Source organism: Danio rerio, chromosome 21 (genome assembly GCF_049306965.1).
Source record: "Danio rerio strain Tuebingen ecotype United States chromosome 21, GRCz12tu, whole genome shotgun sequence".
Taxonomy (NCBI): domain Eukaryota; kingdom Metazoa; phylum Chordata; class Actinopteri; order Cypriniformes; family Danionidae; genus Danio; species Danio rerio.
In genome coordinates this window covers 850,536-869,947 of record NC_133196.1, presented here as the reverse complement: position 1 = coordinate 869,947, position 19,412 = coordinate 850,536, and the positions used below count along the sequence as shown (strand labels likewise).

General features: G+C 40.7%; 1 protein-coding gene across 3 annotated transcripts in view; it reads right to left on the bottom strand.

Moving 5' to 3' along the window:
- Nucleotides 1–6,944: 6,944 nt before the first annotated feature.
- prag1 (PEAK1 related, kinase-activating pseudokinase 1) overlaps nucleotides 6,945–19,412 on the bottom strand; it is a 51,347-nt gene continuing 38,879 nt past the window's right edge. The window contains exons 5-7 of one of the 3 annotated variants that reach the window (XR_012397022.1): nucleotides 14,946–15,628; nucleotides 10,996–12,618; nucleotides 6,945–9,941 (exon numbers count right to left, since the gene is read on the bottom strand). Coding sequence is in view for 2 of the 3 variants with exons in the window: in XM_073935600.1 (XP_073791701.1) it covers nucleotides 11,530–12,618; nucleotides 14,946–15,628 (1,772 nt within the window). In the remaining variant the exon portion in view is untranslated. Of the gene's footprint in view, nucleotides 12,619–14,759; nucleotides 14,812–14,870; nucleotides 15,629–19,412 lie in introns of those variants that run through there. The other 2 variants (XM_073935600.1, XM_073935601.1) reach the window with 2 other exon arrangements.

Here is a 19,412-nt window from a genome sequence, read left to right as displayed (position 1 = left end):
CATTCTTAACATTTAAAGTTAGTTTTGTACTGTTGGTGGTTTATGTCGTTGGGAGACGACACTAACTCTTACTTGATGCACTCTTACTTGTTTGAAAAGCACACTAAGTGGTTTCGTCGAAGGCTGTTTGGTCGCGAGTTTTAACTATCTCCGCTATCTCCAGTCACTGGCAAATGATTGCAGAAGGGAGCAGTGGACATTTATACCTCCCGCTTCAGCCGGCGATACCAACTCAGAGTAAAATCACGGGGGAGGACAGATGTGAAGCTTATTCGTTACTTGTTTTATTTACTTTTATTATTGATAATTACTCTTTTATGTTTGTTACTATATTTCTATACAAAATATGTTGTCAAATTTTCATTAGCTTAGTTGTAAATATTTGTTTGTTTAACATGTTAGTTTGTAAGTTCCTCCATATGTCGCGTAAATTAGTTGTTAGGCTCACCCTGCTTGGATGTGATAGATACAGTAGGAAATAGAGAAGTTGTAAAAGAAGCCAACTTCTGTATTTCCTACTGTATCTATTCAACATATTATTATACTATAACCCCAGTGACACTAAAACAACACTTCTCCAGTCTGTTTATTTATATACTCTGCACCTGTTGTGATGCCGATGCGCAGTGTTTCGGGCTGCAGTATCTGAAGTGTCCGCTGGATGTCGCTGCTGTCTAATAAACACCAGTGAGCGGCGCTGTTCTCCTAAACACTCATAATTACACACTGAAGATGAAAGCTGCAGCAGACAAGCTGAACCCTGCACAACATCAGCGGAAAAATGCACACTTTATGCTTTAAATGGCGGATTTAATGCTATAATTGCGAGGCCCGCACAGACACGCTACTGTACTTACAGTAAATCAACCAAAACCAGTCAGGAATTCACAAAATCAACATTATTACTGAATATCACGTAGCTCTGATACATCTATGAGAAATTTACACGTCTAAAAAGAGAAACGGAATTAACTCACATGCATGAAAAAAATACTATAATAATTTATATTGAACACTGCTGTGTTTCTAAACTATAGTAAAGTGTATTACATTGCATATATTATTGGCAACTCTTTGGTATAGAATGCTGCAGCATGTAGTATTAATGATAGTGAAATAATAAACTATAATATATACTGTAGTACACTTTAGTTTTTAAGATATTTACTGCAGCGGGCTCTGACGAGGGGCCCTATCAGTGGAGGCCCGCTTAAACATTCAAATGCAACCAATAAGTGGAAACCTGATGTAACTCTTCGCCAGAGTATATGCAGTCAAAGCCCATTCTTTCTGTTTTTGTACATATTGAAGGGGTGGTTTAAATTGCTATGAAAATACTACAGTTTAATAATGGGCATAATAATATTTATTATTATTCTGTCCCAATGAGTTGTTGCTTAACCAAAAGTTTAACAGATAGTGCAAGAACAGCAGTTTGGGTAACTTTAGTGACTTCACTGGCAATTGTTCTTCTCAATATCTTTCTTTTGTAAAACATGATTGATATATATATATATATATATATATATATATATATATATATATATATATATATATATATATATATATATATATATATATATATATATATATATATACAGGTATACAGGTGGTATAAATGACACTTGAATATTAACAAAATTAGAGCTTTAGTAAAAATAGAGCACTTAAAGACATACATTTCAACGTTTAAATCAGGCACAGAATTAATCTGCATGTGCGTTACTCTCGGCCACACGCTGAGAGAAACCGAAAGTAACTCAAACATACAGTACAGTACTTTTAATGTCCAGCAGGCGGGGGTCAAAACCACAAGTGTATATGCGACTGCATAACAATAATGGCGAGTCAAAAAGATGTTTTGTTGAGCCGAATCTTGTTAAATTTTTGACGTCAGTTGCAGGCTGATGGAAGGAGGAGGGGGGGGGGCACAAATGGCCAGCAGGCCGACAGTTTGAGACCCTTGATTTACTGTGTATAACATATCCTATAGTTGTAGCAAACTATTACTGTAGTTGTCATGTTACCATAGCAACTGTTGAATCAACACAACAGATCAATTACTGTGGTTGATGTGTTGGCATAGCAACTATAGAATCACCACAACAGATCAGTTACTATAGTTGTGTTAGTGTTACCATGGCAACTGTAGAATCACCGCAACAGAACAATTACTGTGGTTGTTGTGTTACCATAGCAACTGTAGAATAATTACAACAGGTCAGTTACTATAGTTGTGTTACCGTAGCAACTGTAGAATCACCACAACAGATCAGTTACTATAGTTGTTGTGTTACCATGGCAACAGTAAAGTCACCACAACAGATCAATTACTGTGGTTGTTGTGTTACCATAGCAACTGTAGAATCACAACAGATCAGTTACTGTAGTTGTTGTGTTACCTGTAGAATCATTAAAACAGATCAGTTACTATAGTTATGTTACCATAGCAACTGTAGAATCACCACAACGGATCAATTACTGTAGTTGTTGTGTTACCATAGCAACTGTAGAATCACCACAACAGATCAATTACTGTAGTTGTTGTGTTACCATAGCAACTGTAGAATCACCACAACAGATCAATTACTGTAGTTGTTGTGTTACCATAGCAACTGTAGAATCACCAAAACAGATCAATTACTGTGGTTGTTGTGTTACCATAGCAACTGTAGAATCACCACAACAGATCAATTACTGTGGTTGTTGTGTTGGCATAGCAACTGTAGACTATTACATTATCAAAAACAAAAAAATGAGTAATTAGAAATAGATTTTAGTGTTGAAGAAATCTCTGTTAAACAGAACTTAATAATATTTATTTAAAAATGAATGGAAATGTAACAGAAGGGTGAATATATTATATAACATGTTTGCTGTATTGTGTTTTATTCTTGCCGGTTTTCTTTATTATTATTAGTATTATTATTTTTCTTTTTTATAATGTAAAGCCTAACCAGGGACGAGGGCTGCAAATTAGCTTTATGCTATATGTCCTATGTACACAACATCGGTTATCTTTTTATAACAATGTCAAGTGTATTGTCCCTGTAAAATAAACAAGCAAATAAAAATAAAAATAGTATTGAGCTGTATTTATACACCATGCGGGTCCACATGAGGACTTTTCATGGAATAAATGCAGTGGAACACTTCAGAATGACTTGTTGAATCTTGTGGTTGATCTGATAAATCTGTGTGTGTGTATGTGTGTGTGTGTGTGTGTGTGTGTGTGTGCTGTTTGGTCAGGTTTCAGTAATGAGTCTCCTGTGTGTGTCTGTTGTCTGCTGTTTGCTGGAACCACCGAGAGAAAAGACAAAAAGACCCACAGAAAGAGCCGCATCAAGGCTTTTGTCCAGCCGAGCCTTCTGGAGCAGCATTCCATTGGCCGACGCTCCATAGCAACACATTCCACCTATGACAAAAGAGCGTGTGTGTGTGTGTGTGTGTGTGTGTCTGTGTGAGAGAGAAAGTGTGAGTGTGTGTTTGTGGTGTGTGTGTGAGAGAGAGTGTGTGTGTTTCAATGTGTGTGTGTGTGTGTGTGTGTGTGAGAGAGAGAAAGTGTGTGTGTGAGTGAGAGAGTGTGTGTGTGAGAGAGTGAGAGAGGGTGTGTCTGTTGTTTGTGTGAGAGTGTGAGTGTGTGTGAGAAAGAGTTTGTGTATGTCTGTTGTGTGTGTGTGTGTGTGTGAGAGATTGTATGTTTCAGTCTATGAGAGAGGGTGTGTCTGTTGTGTCCATGTTTATTTGTGTGTGAGTGTGTGTGTGAGAAAGAGTGTGTGTGTTTCAGTGTGTGTGTGTGTGTGTGTGTGTGTTTGTGTAAGTAAAGGTGTGCATGTCTGTTGTGTGTGTGGAATCACCGGGCAGACTCCAGGAAATCAGCCAGTGCTCTGCTGTCATTGGTGAAGGACGGGTTGTCTGGTGAAGGACGTCTGTGGGATTATGGGATGGACAGGAGCGTCTCTGCACCTCCAGACTTTGATCATCAGTTAATCCACACACACTCCAGAACTTTGACCACAGCGGCACGTCAGTGATCATATAATGTTTGTGGCATTCAGAGACACGTCAGATTTGAACTCTACAGCTCACAACGAAATTGTAAAATGTAAACTTGGAATTCTTTAAAAACATGCCGAATGGTGAGATGGACAGTGAGAACAATAAACATCTGAATACTGAGGAGAAAAGGCAGAGGTCAGCAATAGAAACAGCTCTGAGGGGGAAACAACTGTGTGATTTAACCATGGAATTAAAAAGGGGGAAAGTGAAAATGGCAAACTGCAAATTAAAAATAGGTCTATACAGATGTGTTTGTGCATATTTATTTGTTTATAATATCTAGTGTACATTATAATATAATAAACAGAGAGATTAACTCTGTCATGGACAATCCTTTTTTTTTTAAAATAAGCTAGAAGAGTTGTCTGTTGCAGGGCAGTGTTGATGTCACAGGCGAGCGCCCTGAGGGCAGTGTAGTCCGTTTATAGCCTAATGTTAGCTTTTCTGTTCTTGCGTTTGTATTAAAGATCCTAAAGTGCTCAAAGTTGTATTTCCATGTGACGATTATCCGGCTGGACAAAACGTGTAAGTGTAATGAACAGTGTTTGAACACAGAGCTGATTATTCGAAAAGCCTATGGGGAAATCCTATAGGGATTTTCACAAGGGAACCAGTTTTATGCTAGCAGCCGATTAGCCTACAATGTGACGTCATAGTTCCTCCACTCTATAGTGTCCCCTTCACTATACTGGGGCATTAGGACTCACACAGACCGCAGGTCGAGCGCCCCCTGCTGGCCTCTCTAACACCACTTCCAACAGCAGCCCTGTTCTCCCATGTGGTCTACCAACCAGGTAATGACCAGGCTCTTGGGCTGCAGGATGACATGGCTGTGGCCATATCTAAGAGGGGAAAAAAGCTGAATTGTGAGATGCAAACACAGAAATCTACAATTCTTGCAAATAACTTGCAATTCTGAGGGGGAAAAGAGCAGAATTGCAAGATAAATCATGCAATTTGAGTAAAAAAACAAACTAAAGTGCTGGGGTCTGTTCTTCGTACGTGGATTACTCAGTTAGCTGGATTTGGATATTGACGATTTGACATGATCCAGGATCTTTTCGTTCCTCAAAGCTGATCCGAGAGTTGTTGTCATAGCAACAGTTCTGCTAGCTCAAACCTGCTCAGGAGCAGGTTCAATTCATATAAACAGGATTAGATCGGCTCAGTTCAAGCAAAGATAATAGAGAAAGTATGTGCCGAATTCTGATGTTTTCTTACAGTAGTAGTTATATACACTTGGGAAAATAGTAAATACTTTTTAACTATATATAAAGTAAAAAAAAAATATATTAATAAAACTTATGCAATCTGCACTCCGAAATGAAAGTACAAAGACTGCCACCTGCTGGTGCAAAGAGAAAACTTATTGATTTGAACTTTTAGATACAAACGCGCTTTCAATTTGTGTATAATAATAGACATACATGCACAATATGTGACTTTTTTAAAAGCAATATCACATTTATGCTGTCATGAACATGTTTTGGCAGTTAATATGACGGTGATTTGATGCTTCACAAAAGTTGCAGACACCTTTACCAACATCAAAATGCTTTAGTAAACATCCAGTTATTCTTTACACCGGCTACTATAATACTAACGTTACTATCGCTACTAGAATATAGAAAATCTGCTCTTACTGTAAAACTAAATAAACTGCTCTTGACACATGAAAGGGCCAAGCATGCAGCCCACAACAAGGTGGAAAGTTATTGCGTGTCATATTTAACAAACCGTTTCCTATGTATTTGATGTAATTTTGCTCACATGAATAATTGAATATTAATCAGATGATGTCATTACGCTGCTGTGCCGTCAGCCAATCGTTGCATTGCTGATCATGATTTCGAGGATCGATAGATCTGTCCTTTACAACACACGCAGCGATCTCTTGTTTGAAGAACCAAAGTAGCCAGAGATAAGTTATCACGATTAAAAGATCCAGGATCTGCCAAATCATCTAAGATCATTTAAGCGAGCTATGAAGAACAGACCCCAGAGCTCAACCTAGAGTCTTGAAGGACAAAGTCGTAACTGTGGGGCGCAAACTTGGAATTCCAAGTGAAATAAACATCTAAACAATTGTAAAAAGTAAAGTTGTAAATCTGAGGGGGAAAAGCCGAAGTGTGAGACACAAACACACAATTACTAAACACAACCCAAGCTCATTCGGGAAACGTAGCCCCGCGGACGTTTCTGGAGACCGCGATTTACGTGGCCGGAGGTATATATGGCCACGTTTAGTTTTTTTCGAGGGAACGCTGCTGGGCGGTGTGACGCTGCTGTCGGCGGAGCGGAGGCCCGGAGGAGGATGAGCCGGCCGCGGGTACGACCGGGATTGAGTTCGGGGAAGAGCGGTTCTAGAAATCAGGTAAGATGAAAAACAGAATCCAAAAAATAAGGGCGAGGACGCGGCGAGATCCGAAAACGCGGTCGAAATCAAAGACAAGGGCTTTTGCTTTTTTTTTTTTTTGGACGGGTTTTGTAAACCGTCGCTTGGATTTAGGGAAGGAGGAGGAGGAAGAGGAGGGCGGCCAGGTCGGCCGATTGGCCGGCCGCTCGGTCGATCGTTCAGTCAGTCAGTCGGATGGACGGTCGCTCCACAGCGACCTCCGGCGGCTTTTCACACGAGAACAGCGCGGGCGTAAACAGCGTGCGCTCCCGAGACGCGAAAAAGCGCGCACATCGGCCTCTTGCGGATCCGCGAAAACAAAAACTGCTCGAATACGTAACTCCCAGGACATATTTCGCGGTCTGCAGAAACGTCCGCAGGGCTACGTTACTACAATGAGCCCGGGTTGACTAAACAAGACACGAAATTCAGCAATTCCCTTTCCCACAAGTCATATTCGCTCACCGACACACAAATCAAATCAGAAAAATCTGTGAAAATATGACACTTTATTGAGCGCTGCAGATGTCTTTGACACACTTACTGACATGACTACAGTAAAATACAGTTTCAGTCCAGTGGCTTTATTTCTAAACGCAACACAATTAAACACCTGCTCCTTTAAAGTAAAATAAGACGTAATATATAAACATAATCAAGATTAAGACCTGCTTCACAACTTATATACACACACAAATAATCGATTTAGTCTTCTGTGAAATGCCAGACTCACAGTTTCATTCCTTTAAGCTCTAAATGATCAAGTTTTACATCAACAATCAGTTTTAAAGGGGACCTATTTATGCTCCTTTTTACAACACAAGCAGAATAATAATGTCTCTCGAGTGTGTGTGTGTGTGTGTGTGTGTGTGGAGTTTGAGCTGAGAACAGCACACAGATAATGTTCTCCAGCTCTCTGAAACTGACCAAGCTTTGATCCGCCATTTAAGTGACTGTCGCTTTAAATGCAAATGAGATTGTGCTCTTTTCAGAAAAGGGCGGAGCTACGGACAGCTGTCAGTCTATGTCGCAGCTCATCTAAAACTCCACATCTATAATCCTCTGACATGATCTTCAGCAGCTCAAACACTCTAATGGCTAATGGACAGACGGCTGCTTCTCACTCAGGGCTGCTGGAGATGCTAATGAGTGAGACTAGTGGGCATGGCTTCCCCCCTCTGATGACATGTACAAAGGGAGAATGTCAACCAAAGCGTTTCATTCATGGAGTCTGATCATGAGAGGCTGGAGATATTCCAGTGCTGCTGATAATAGGTCCCCTTTAAAATATTAATCACAAAAGGCACTAAATAAATCAGCCATAAACGTTTGACTCCAACAGACATGTTCGAGACGCAGTGTCCGGCAGAACCACAGGAAGCTCTGAATATTGCACCAGGAAGTGGCCTCTGCTCAGACATCAAACAGGAAGTTTAACGAGAGCTTAAAAAGCGGCAGGAAGACGAGATGCTTGCAGGTTTTACAGCCGCTGAGTTTGTATGAGTGCAGAACACATTCACACGGACGCTCACAGTGTTGATCAGCGAACAGCAGCAGACCCCACCACACCGCCACATCATGAGCTTACTTACTGAGAGCGAAAGCTAAGATCTGATTGCATTGAGACGTTTACATTTGAACTGAGAATTAAACACAGTTTCCCATATGCTAATTTATTTTAGAACTGAATTAACATTACACGTAACTGTAATTTTATGCTAATTTTAGTAAATAAATACATTTTTGAAATGCATAGCATCCAAATAAAGAGGACTGTCATCCTTACTTCAGAAGATAAGGGTGTTTTCTTTTGAATTACAGTGGTTTGGCATAAAAAGGGCCTATAATTATACTAAAATAATATAAAAATTTGTTAAAAATCTGTTAACAATTAAGGGAAATTATATGCCTAACAATCTGTTTACTGTGACAAAAAAAAACTGTATTAATAATATTTTCAGCAACATCTGTTTTTTGCATTGAAAATATTCTAATGTCTTACAATAATATAAAAATAAATAATCAAAATGATATAAAATCTGTACATAATTAAGGGAAATTATATGTATATTGAATGATATATTTGTTTGATTTTTGTTTTATTACTAACCCAAACATTTTTCATTTTTCCTTCTGAAAATAAAGGAAATTATTTAATGAAAATATGGAAATAAAATAAGATAATGTGATGTTTTCTTTTGCATTACAGTAATTTAGTCTATTAAAATGTGCTAAATTGTAATGAAAAAAAAAATATTGCATTAAAAAAGTATTATAACCACATCTGATTTTTGTGGATTTATATATACTTGTACATAATTAAGGGAAATGATATGTATATTGAATTATATACTTGCTTCACTTTATCGTTTATTATTAAACCAAACATTTTACATTTTTCCTTCTGAAAAGTCATCTTATCTAATGAAAATATGAATATAAATGTAAGTCTTAAGTATAAAGTAAACAAGTCATGTCTTAAATAGGAGGTTTGAACACTTTAACAAAACCAAATTATCATTTTTAATAAAATGTTTTCATTATTACAATATTTTGCACTATAAAAAAGGAACATTTTGATGAGTAGTAATATCTTAATGCAGTCAAATATTTCTTATTAATTAAAAAGGCAGTACTATTTAATTCCCATTCCAGTGGATTTAGCCTGAACATTTTGGGGATTCTGAATTTACATTTATGACCCTTTTAACAAAACCAAATATAGATTAATTTTGCATAGTAAGTCCTAAGAATGATGTGAATATTCTCAATTCAATAAAATCTGAACTCTTTTACCCCGTTATTAATCAGGAGATTTGCTGTGTGTTTAATCTTCCCTCTCTGATCAGGAGGTGAGTGTGGCGGATGCAGAGCGTCTGTCAGAGCGGAGGATCACAACAGTTCACAAATTAGAATAACAGAGGAATGCTGTGGGCCAGCGGTCAGTGCTGCTGTTTCACACACACAGAGGTCAGATCCTCCTGCTCAGGACACGTGTGTGTGTGTGTGTGTGTGTGTGTGTGTGTGTGTTTACTGCAAGTGTGTGTGTGTGTGTCTGTGTGTGTGTCAGTATTTATGTATACTAGTGTGTGTGAGCATGAGTGTGTGTCTGTCTAAATATTCAGTTTGTACAGTAGAAACATCATTACAGCTATGGGAGTCCCCACCAGGATGCAAGAACAAGTCTGTGTGTGTGTGTGTACTAGTGAGTGTGTGTGTATGTATACTAGTGAGTGTCAGTGTATGTGTATGTATACTAGTGTGTGAATTGTGTATACTAGTGTGTGTGTATACTAGTGTGTGTGCGTATGTATACTAGTGAGTGTGTGTGTGTGTGTATGCCAGTGTGAGTGTGTGTGTGTATGTATACTAGTGTGTGTGAGCATGAGTGTGTGTCTGTCTAAATATTCAGTTTGTACAGTAGAAACATCATTACAGCTATGGGAGTCCCCACCAGGATGCAAGAACAAGTCTCTGTGTGTGTGTACTAGTGAGTGTGTGTGTGTATGTATACTAGTGAGTGTCAGTGTATGTGTATGTATACTAGTGTGTGAATTGTGTATACTAGTGTGTGTGTATACTAGTGTGTGTGCGTATGTATACTAGTGTGTGTGTGTGTGTGTGTGTGTGTATGCCAGTGTGAGTGTGTGTGTGTATGTATACTAGTGTGTGTGAGCATGAGTGTGTGTCTGTCTGAATATTCAGTTTGTACAGTAGAAACATCATTACAGCTATGGGAGTCCCCACCAGGATGCAAGAACAAGTCTCTCTGTGTGTGTACTAGTGAGTGTGTGTGTGTATGTATACTAGTGAGTGTCAGTGTATGTGTATGTATACTAGTGTGTGAATTGTGTATACTAGTGTGTGTGTATACTAGTGTGTGTGCGTATGTATACTAGTGTGTGTGTGTGTGTGTGTGTGTATGCCAGTGTGAGTGTGTGTGTGTATGTATACTAGTGTGTGTGAGCATGAGTGTGTGTCTGTCTGAATATTCAGTTTGTACAGTAGAAACATCATTACAGCTATGGGAGTCCCCACCAGGATGCAAGAACAAGTCTCTCTGTGTGTGTACTAGTGAGTGTGTGTGTATGTGTATGTATACTAGTGTGTGAATTGTGTATACTAGTGTGTGTGTATACTAGTGTGTGTGCGTATGTATACTAGTGTGTGTGTGTGTGTGTGTGTGTGTGTGTGTGTATGCCAGTGTGAGTGTGTGTGTGTATGTATACTAGTGTGTGTGAGCATGAGTGTGTGTCTGTCTGAATATTCAGTTTGTACAGTAGAAACATCATTACAGCCATGGGAGTCCCCACCAGGATGTCGGAACAAGTCTGTGTGTATGTATGCGTGTGTGTGTGTGTGTATACTAGTAAGTGTGTGAGTGTATGGGTGTGTTTATGTATACTAGTGAGTGTCAGTGTGTGTATATGTATACTAGTGAGTGTGTGTGTTATTGTGTGTGTGTGTGTGTGTGTGTGTGTGTGTGTGTATGCTAGTGTGAGTCTGTGTGCATGTATGTATACTAGTGAGTGTGTGCATACTAGTGTGAGTGTGTGTGGGCATACTAGTAAGTATGGGATATAGCAACATGTCTGAGTGTATGTCTGTTTGTGTGTTAGTCTGAGTGTGTGTGTGTATACTAGTGAGAATGTGTATTTGTGTCTGTGTATGCATTCTATTTAGTGTGTGTGTGTGTATACAAGTGAGTATGACTAAGTGTGGGGGTGTTTACTAGTGTGTCTGTATGAGTGTATATGTGTATACTAGTGAGTGTGTGTTTGTGGGTGTGTCTATGTATGCATTCTAGTGAATATTAGATGTAATACCAAATCTGTGTGTGTGTCAGTGTGTGCCTATGTATATTAGTGAGTGTGTGTCAGTGTGTGTGTATGTATACTAGTGTGTGTGAGCATGAGTGTGTGTCTGATGAATATTCAGTTTATACAGTAGAAACATCATTACAGCTTTAGAAGTCCCCACCAGGATGTAAGAACAAGTCTCTGTGTGTGTGTGTGTGCATTTATACTAGAGAGTATGTTTGTGTGTGTGTGTATATACCAGTGAGTGTGTGTGTACTAGTGTGTGAATGTGGTGTTGTAGAGCAGCTCAGCGGTCTGGCACAGTGCTCTGGGGTTTGCGCTGGAGAAGTACTGACAGCAGAGCCAGTCCTCCAGCTCCGCGTTCCTCTGCGGCTCCAGCGAGCGCTCGGCGAACTTCATCATCAGCAGCGCTCGCTTCACGTCCAGCCAGTTCAGCAGACCGTCCTGCTTTGCGTGTGTGTGTTGCAGACCGTCCTGCCGCCCGTGTGTGTGTCGCCGAACAGATCCGCAAACCCACGGCTGCTCCAGCAGATCCCGCCGCGGACCCCACAGCAGCGCCTGCAGCACCCGTTTGGCCTCCTGGATGTGTATTCTGCGTCCGGGATCGGGTTCTAGGAGGAGCTGTGCTAGTCTATGCAGCCCGCAGGAGTACAGGGACACGCTGGGGATTGGGGGCAGCTCGTCGCATTTGTATTGCCTTAGCGCTGGCGTTGACTCGAATGGATTACGTCGATGCAAGAGCTCGTAAATCAAAATCCCCGTCTGAAATTCGTCAAATTTACGATATTGAGCAGCGGAGACGATTTCTGGCGCAAGTCTAGCGTGGTCACGTTTAAATCGGGGATCGGCGCTAATCGCGATTTCGTCATTGTTTCTGCGTTTAGCTTTGGCGAAGCTGCTGATGACGAGGCGCGGGAGACTCTGCTGCTGCGGGTCTGCGGATTGACGGTGTTGTATTAACAACAGATTCTCCATGCAGAGATCTCGATGCGTGACGCCGTGCGCTTTCAGATGCTCCAGACCCGTGCACAGCTGCAGCAGGAGAAAACACACACGCCGTTCGTAGACCTCAGGCTGTGCGCGGTGGAACGACTCCCAGTCTCGGACGAAATCGGCTACGGTTTGGTGCGGGACGTCTCGTGTGATGACCACCACGCGCTCCTGCTCTGTAGGGGGCGCTGCTGCGGCGGGTGTGTTCTCCTCGGTGGGGAGCATGCTCTGCGGGACGCATGCGATGAAGTGACCGCAGTCCTGCTGGAGGTTGAAGTGTGGAGGGATGCTCTGCTGGACCGACAGGCCGTACAGATGAGTCTGCTTACTGTCCGACGTCTGGCCCTTGCAGATCTGCACACACAGGGGAAATATGCATTAGAGCATGGTCAAACTAGGCTTTTCCGCACAATATATATCCTGTTTCATAACCTGGAGCTGTGGGGAAAAAATCAGCTGAGAAATCTATTTTAACAGCTGATTGGACTCTAGGCTAGTTTTAAACAACAGACGGCGCTCTAGCCATAGTTAACACCTGAAGGTGCTCTAGCCTAGTTTTTTTTAACACCACACAGTGCTCTAACCTCGTTATTAACCACAAACAGCATTCTTGCTTAATTTTTAACTAAAGACTACACTCTAGCCTAGTTTACTACTAGGCTAGGCTACTTTTTACACATTAGACGGTGCTCTAGCCTAGTTTTTATCACCACACAGCGCTCTAGCCTAGTTATTAACCACGGACAGCGCTCTAGCCTAGTTATTAACCACGGACAGCGCTCTAGCCTAGTCATTAACCACGGACAGCGCTCTAGCCTAGTTATCAACAACAGACAGAGCCTAGTAATTAACCACGGACAGCGCTCTAGCCTAGTTATTAACAACAGACAGCGCTCTAGCCTAGTTATTAACCACGGACAGTGCTCTAGCCTAGTTATTAACAACAGACAGCGCTCTAGCCTAGTTATTAACCACGGACAGTGCTCTAGCCTAGTTATTAACAACAGACAGCGCTCTAGCGTAGTTGTTAACCATGGACAGCGCTCTAGCCTAGTTATTAACCACAGACAGCGCTCTAGCCTAGTTGTTAACCACAGACAGCGCTCTAGCCTAGTTATTAACAACAGACAGCGCTCTAGCCTAGTTGTTAACCATGGACAGCGCTCTAGCCTAGTTATTAACCACAGACAGCGCTCTAGCCTAGTTGTTAACCACAGACAGCGCTCTAGCCTAGTTATTAACAACAGACAGCGCTCTAGCCTAGTTGTTAATCACAGACAGCGCTCTAGCCTAGTTATTAACCACAGACAGCGCTCTAGCCTAGTTGTTAACCACGGACAGCGCTCTAGCCTAGTCATTAACCACGGACAGCGCTCTAGCCTAGTTATTAACCACGGACAGCGCTCTAGCCTAGTTGTTAACCACGGACAGTTAACCACGGACAGCGCTCTAGCCTAGTTGTTAATCACAGACAGCGCTCTAGCCTAGTTATTAACCACAGATAGTGCTCTAGCCTAGTTATTAACCACAGAAAGCGCTCTAGCCTAGTTATTAACCACGGACAGCGCTCTAGCCTAGTTATTAACCACGGACAGCGCTCTAGCCTAGTTATTAACCACGGACAGCGCTCTAGCCTAGTTATTAACCACAGACAGCGCTCTAGCCTAGTTATTAACCACAGACAGTGCTCTAGCCTAGTTATTAACCACAGACAGCGCTCTAGCCTAGTTATTAACCACGGACAGCACTCTAGCCTAGTTGTTAACCACGGACAGTTAACCACGGACAGCGCTCTAGCCTAGTTGTTAATCACAGACAGCGCTCTAGCTAGTTGTTAACCACAGATAGTGCTCTAGCCTAGTTATTAACCACAGACAGCGCTCTAGCCTATTTTTTAATCACAGACAGCGCTCTAGCCTAGTTATTAACCACGGACAGCGCTCTAGCCTAGTTATTAACCACGGACAGTGCTCTAGCCTAGTTATTAACCACGGACAGCGCTCTAGCCTAGTTTTTAACCACGGACAGCAGCCTAGTCATTAACCACAGACAGCGCTCTAGCCTATTTTTTAATCACAGACAGCGCTCTAGCCTAGTTATTAACCACGGACAGCGCTCTAGCCTAGTTATTAACCACGGACAGTGCTCTAGCCTAGTTATTAACCACGGACAGTGCTCTAGCCTAGTTATTAACCACGGACAGCAGCCTAGTCATTAACCACAGACAGCGCTCTAGCCTATTTTTTAATCACAGACAGCGATCTAGCCTAGTTATTAACCACAGACAGCGCTCTAGCCTAGTTATTAACCACAGACAGTGCTCTAGCCTAGTTTTTAATCACAGACAGCGCTCTAGCTTAGTTATTAACCACAGACAGCGCTCTAGCCTAGTTATTAACGACAGACAGCGCTCTAGCCTAGTTTTTAAATTACAGATGGTGCTCTAGCCTAGTTTTTAAACAACAGACTACACTCTGGTCTAGTTTTTTTTTTTTATACCACAGACGATGCTCTAGCCTAGTTTTAAACACCATACAATGTTCTAGCCTAATTTTAACTCCAGATGGCGCTCTAGCCTAGTTTTTAATACCACACAGGGCTCTAGCCTAGTTTTTAACAGCAGACGGTGCTCTAGGATAGTTTTAACAGCAGATTAGCAGCAGAGTGTCTGTAAGTCTCACCTTCACCGCATATGTGTTGCGTGTGTCGGAGGCACAGGAGGCGGAGTAATACACAGCGTCTCCAGACAGGCAGCTGGGTTTGTTGCAGGTCAGTTTGAAGAGCGACCAGTTGCTCTCGTTGAACCTCAGTGTGTTCCTGTGTCCGCCTGTGAAGTGCTCTTCACACTTGAGTGCTAACCGCCGCAACGACTCTGCGTATAGGCCGCCCAGTTTGGAGTATATGCCCTCCCGGCTGTCCATATTGCTAAGTAGCGCATGTAGCTGCAGTGTGGAGCCGGCGGCTGTGGGGGGCAGTAGCGCATGGAGCCGGGAAGTCGAACTGGATGTGGCATTATCCAGAGATTCACTAGAAGAGCAGAGCGAGTTGGACGGCTGTGCGGTGGCTGCGGGACGGCTAATGTTGGTTTCGGAGCCGCTGAAGGGCAGGTGGAGCCGGCTGCGGGACAGAGGCTTCACTCCTACATCACTGGGTGCAGAGATGGTGCGGTTCACTAGCTTCTTCTGCGGCAGCGGCGGTGGCTGCAACTGATGCGCAAGACTGTTGCTAGGGAACACACAAGACTGTGCAAGACTGTTGCTAGGAAACACACAAGACTGCGCAAGACTGGAAGGCTGTGGCGATGCCGGAGCGGAGCCAAACGGGCTGCTGGGAAACGGGGAGGGGCTGGAACGGAGGGTGGAGTCTAGGTCACATGATCAGAAAAAGAAAAGGAAAAAATTATTAGACATTAGAGCTTTCAACACAATTTACATTATATCTGCCCGTCTGTCTGCCTGCCTGCCTGTCTATCTGTCTGTCTGTCTACCTGCCTGCCTGCATCTATCTATATAAGCATTTTTAGTGCATTTCTATGTGTTAATTGTGGTTAGTGTCTGTGTGTTGTATATTTTAGTGCGTGTTTATTGTGGTTAGTGTGTTTTTGTGGTTGTTTATTGTGTGTTTAGTGTGTTTATTATGGTTAGCATGTGCTTAATGTATGTTTTAGTGTGTGTTTATTGTGGTTAGTGTGTTTTTGTGTGTGTTTATTGTGTGTTTAGTGTGTTTATTGTGGTTAGTGTGTTTATTGTGGTTAGTGTGTTTTTGTGTGTGTTTATTGTGTGTTTATTGTGGTTAGTTTGTTAATTGTGTGTTTATTGTGGTTAGCATGTGTTTAGTGTATGTTTTAGTGTGTGTTTATTGTGGTTAGAGTGTTTTTGTGTGTGTTTATTGTGTTTAATGTATTTTAGTGTGTGTTTATTGTGGTTAGTGTGTTTTTACGTGTGTGTTTATTGTGTGTTTTTATGTGTATGTTTATTGTGGTTAGCATGTGTTTAGTGTGTTTTATGTGTTTAGTGTATGTTTTAGTGTTTGTTTCTTGTGGTTAATGTATCTCAGTGTGTGTTTATTGTGGTTAGTGTGTTTTTGTGTGTTTATTGTGTTTGGCATGTGTTTAGTATGTTTATTCTGTGCTTTGTGTGTATTTATTGTGGTTAGTGTGTTTATTGTGTGTTTAGTGTATGTTTTAGAGTGTGTTTATCGTGTTTATTGTGTTTATTTTTTTAAGCATGTGTTTAGTGTATGTTTTAGTGTGTGTTTATTGTGGTTGGCATGTTTTTAGTATGTTTATTGTGTGTTTTGTGTGTGTTTATTGGGGTTAGTGTATCTTAGTGTGTATTTATTGTGGTTAGTGTGTTTTTGTGTGTGTTTATTGTGTGTTTAGTGTATGTTTTAGTGTGTGTTCATCGTGGTTAGTGTATCAGTGTGTGTTTAGTGTGGTTAGTGTGTTTTTATTGTGGTTAGCATGTGTTTAGTGTATGTTTTAGTGTGTGTTTATCGTGGTTAGTGTATCTTAGTGTGTGTTTAGTGTGTTTGTGTGTGTGTTTATAGTGTGTGTTTATTGTGGTTAGCATGTGTTAAGTGTATGTTTTAGTCTGTGTTTATTGTGGTTAGTGTATCTTAGTGTGTGTTTAGTGTGTTTGTGTGTGTGTTTATAGTGTGTGTTTATTGTGGTTAGCATGTGTTAAGTGTATGTTTTAGTCTGTGTTTATTGTGGTTAGTGTATCTTAGTGTGTGTTTATTGTGGTTAGTGTGTGTGTGTTTATTGTGTGTTTAGTGTATGTTTTAGTGTTTGTTTATTGTGATTAGTGTATCTTAGTGTGTGTTTATAGTGTGTGTTTATTGTGGTTAGCATGTGTTTAGTGTGTTTCTGTGTGTTTAGTGTGTGTTTTATCATGTGTCTATTCTGTTAGTGTGTGTTTAGCGTGGTTAGTGTGTTTAATGTATGTTTTATCATGTGTTTATTGTGTTAGTGCGTCTTCTGTGTGTTTAAATACTCTCCAGTTCTACACTGAACCATTTTTCTAAAGTTGCTTCCGAGTGTTCTGTGTGAATGGCTCCTAATGCGTGAACACACACACACACACACACACACACAGCTCATACACAGATGATAATACAGCGGTGTGTGTGTGTGTGTGTGTAGTTACAGTTTAACTAGGAAACGCCTCAGGCTCTTAAACTGATTGGAAAAGCTGTGTGACTCATGAGAGCAGATACCTGTGTGTGTGTGTGTGTGTGTGTGTGTGTGTGTGTGTGTGTGTGTGTGTGTGTGACTGAATCCTGCAATGTGACTGATGGCTCAGGCATGAATTATTCTGAGAGATTCATGAGTCTGTGTCCTGATCTCAACCCATTCTTCTTCTGAGATGACATTTTTAATATATATTTAAATAAAAGTGTAAATTATTTGAATTAGCTTAAAAACATTATAAAAATTCAATCAATTAGTTAAGTCATTTGTTAAATGTGTGTATTTAGTGTCTTTGTACGTTTAGTGAATGTTTTAGCATGTTTATCATGTTTGTGTGTGTTTCTGTGTGTGTTGCTTGTGTTTCTGTGTGTTTGGTGAATGTGTGTGTTTAATGTGTTTCTGTGTGGTGTGTGTGTGTTTCTTGTGTTTGTGTGTTTTGGTGTGTGTTGCTTGTGTTTCTGTGTGTTTGGTGAATATGTGTGTTTAATGTGTTTCTGTGTGGTGTGTGTGTGTGTTTCTTGTGTTTGTGTGTGTTTAGTGAATGTTTCAGTGTGTGTTTAGTGCATGTTGTACTGTGTTTATTGTGGTTAGCATGTGCTCACTGTAATTCTGTGTTTATTGTGTGTTTCTTGTGTTTATGTGCATTCAGTGTGTGTTTGTTGTTAAAGTGTGTTTGGACTGTGTTTGGAGTGTGTTGTGCTTTTTTAGTGTGTGTTTAGAGTGTATTTAGGGTTTGTTTAGTGTGCTTATTTAGTGTGTTTCTGTGCATTTAGTGTGTATTTATTGTGCTCAGAGTGTGTTTGGAAAGTGTTGTGTTTGTTTAATGTGTGTTTAGAGCGCATTTCGTGTGTTTATTGTGGTTAGTGTGGGTTTCAGCCTGTTTAGTGTCTGTTTATTGTGTGTAGTAGATGTTTTATTGTGTATTTAGAGTGGTTCGCATGTCTTTAGTGTGTTTCTGTGTGTGTGTTTAGTGTGTTTAGCGTGTGTTTAAACAGTTTTTAGAGTGTGTTTAGTAAGAGTGTTTATTGTGCTTCGAGTGTGTTTGGAGGGTGTTGTGTTTGTTCAGTGAGTGTTTAGAGTGTATTTAGTGTGTGTTTCTGTCTGTTTAGTGTGTATTTATAATGATTAGCATGTCTGTAGTGTGTTCCTGTGTGTCGTTTAGCGTTTTTGTGTGTTTAGAGTGTTTATTTAGTTTGTGTTTTTGATTTTAATGTGGATTTATAGTGTGTTAGGAGTGTGTTGTGTTTGTTCGGTGTGTGATTAGAGTGTGTTTAGTGTATGGTTTAGTGTGTTTCTGTGTGTTTAGTGGGTGTTCAGTGTGTGTTTCCTCCAGAGATACACTAATGAAGGTCAGCAAATAAAGTGTGTGTTTAGAGTGTTTAGTGTGTTAGTGTGTATTAGTGGTGTGTTTAGAGTGTTTAGTGTGTGTTTAGAGTGTTTAGTGTGTGTTAGTGTGTATTAGTGGTGTGTTTAGAGTGTGTTTGGAGTGTTTAGTGTGTGTTTAGAGTGTGTAGTGTGTGTTAGTGTGTATTAGTGGTGTGTTTAGAGTGTGTTTAGAGTGGTCATTGTGTGTTTAGAGTGTTTAGTGTGTGTTAGTGTGTATTAGTGGTGTGTTTAGAGTGTGTTTAGAGTGTTTAGTGTGTGTTTAGAGTGTTTAGTGTGTGTTAGTGTGTATTAGTGGTGTGTTTAGAGTGTGTTTAGAGTGTTTAGTGTGTGTTTAGAGTGTTTAGTGTGTGTTAGTGTGTATTAGTGGTGTGTTTAGAGTGTGTTTGGAGTGGTCATTGTGTGTTTAGAGTGTTTAGTGTGTGTTAGTGTGTATTAGTGGTGTGTTTAGAGTGTGTTTAGAGTGTTTAGTGTGTGTTTAGAGTGTTTAGTGTGTGTTAGTGTGTATTAGTGGTGTGTTTAGAGTGTGTTTAGAGTGTTTAGTGTGTGTTTAGAGTGTTTAGTGTGTGTTAGT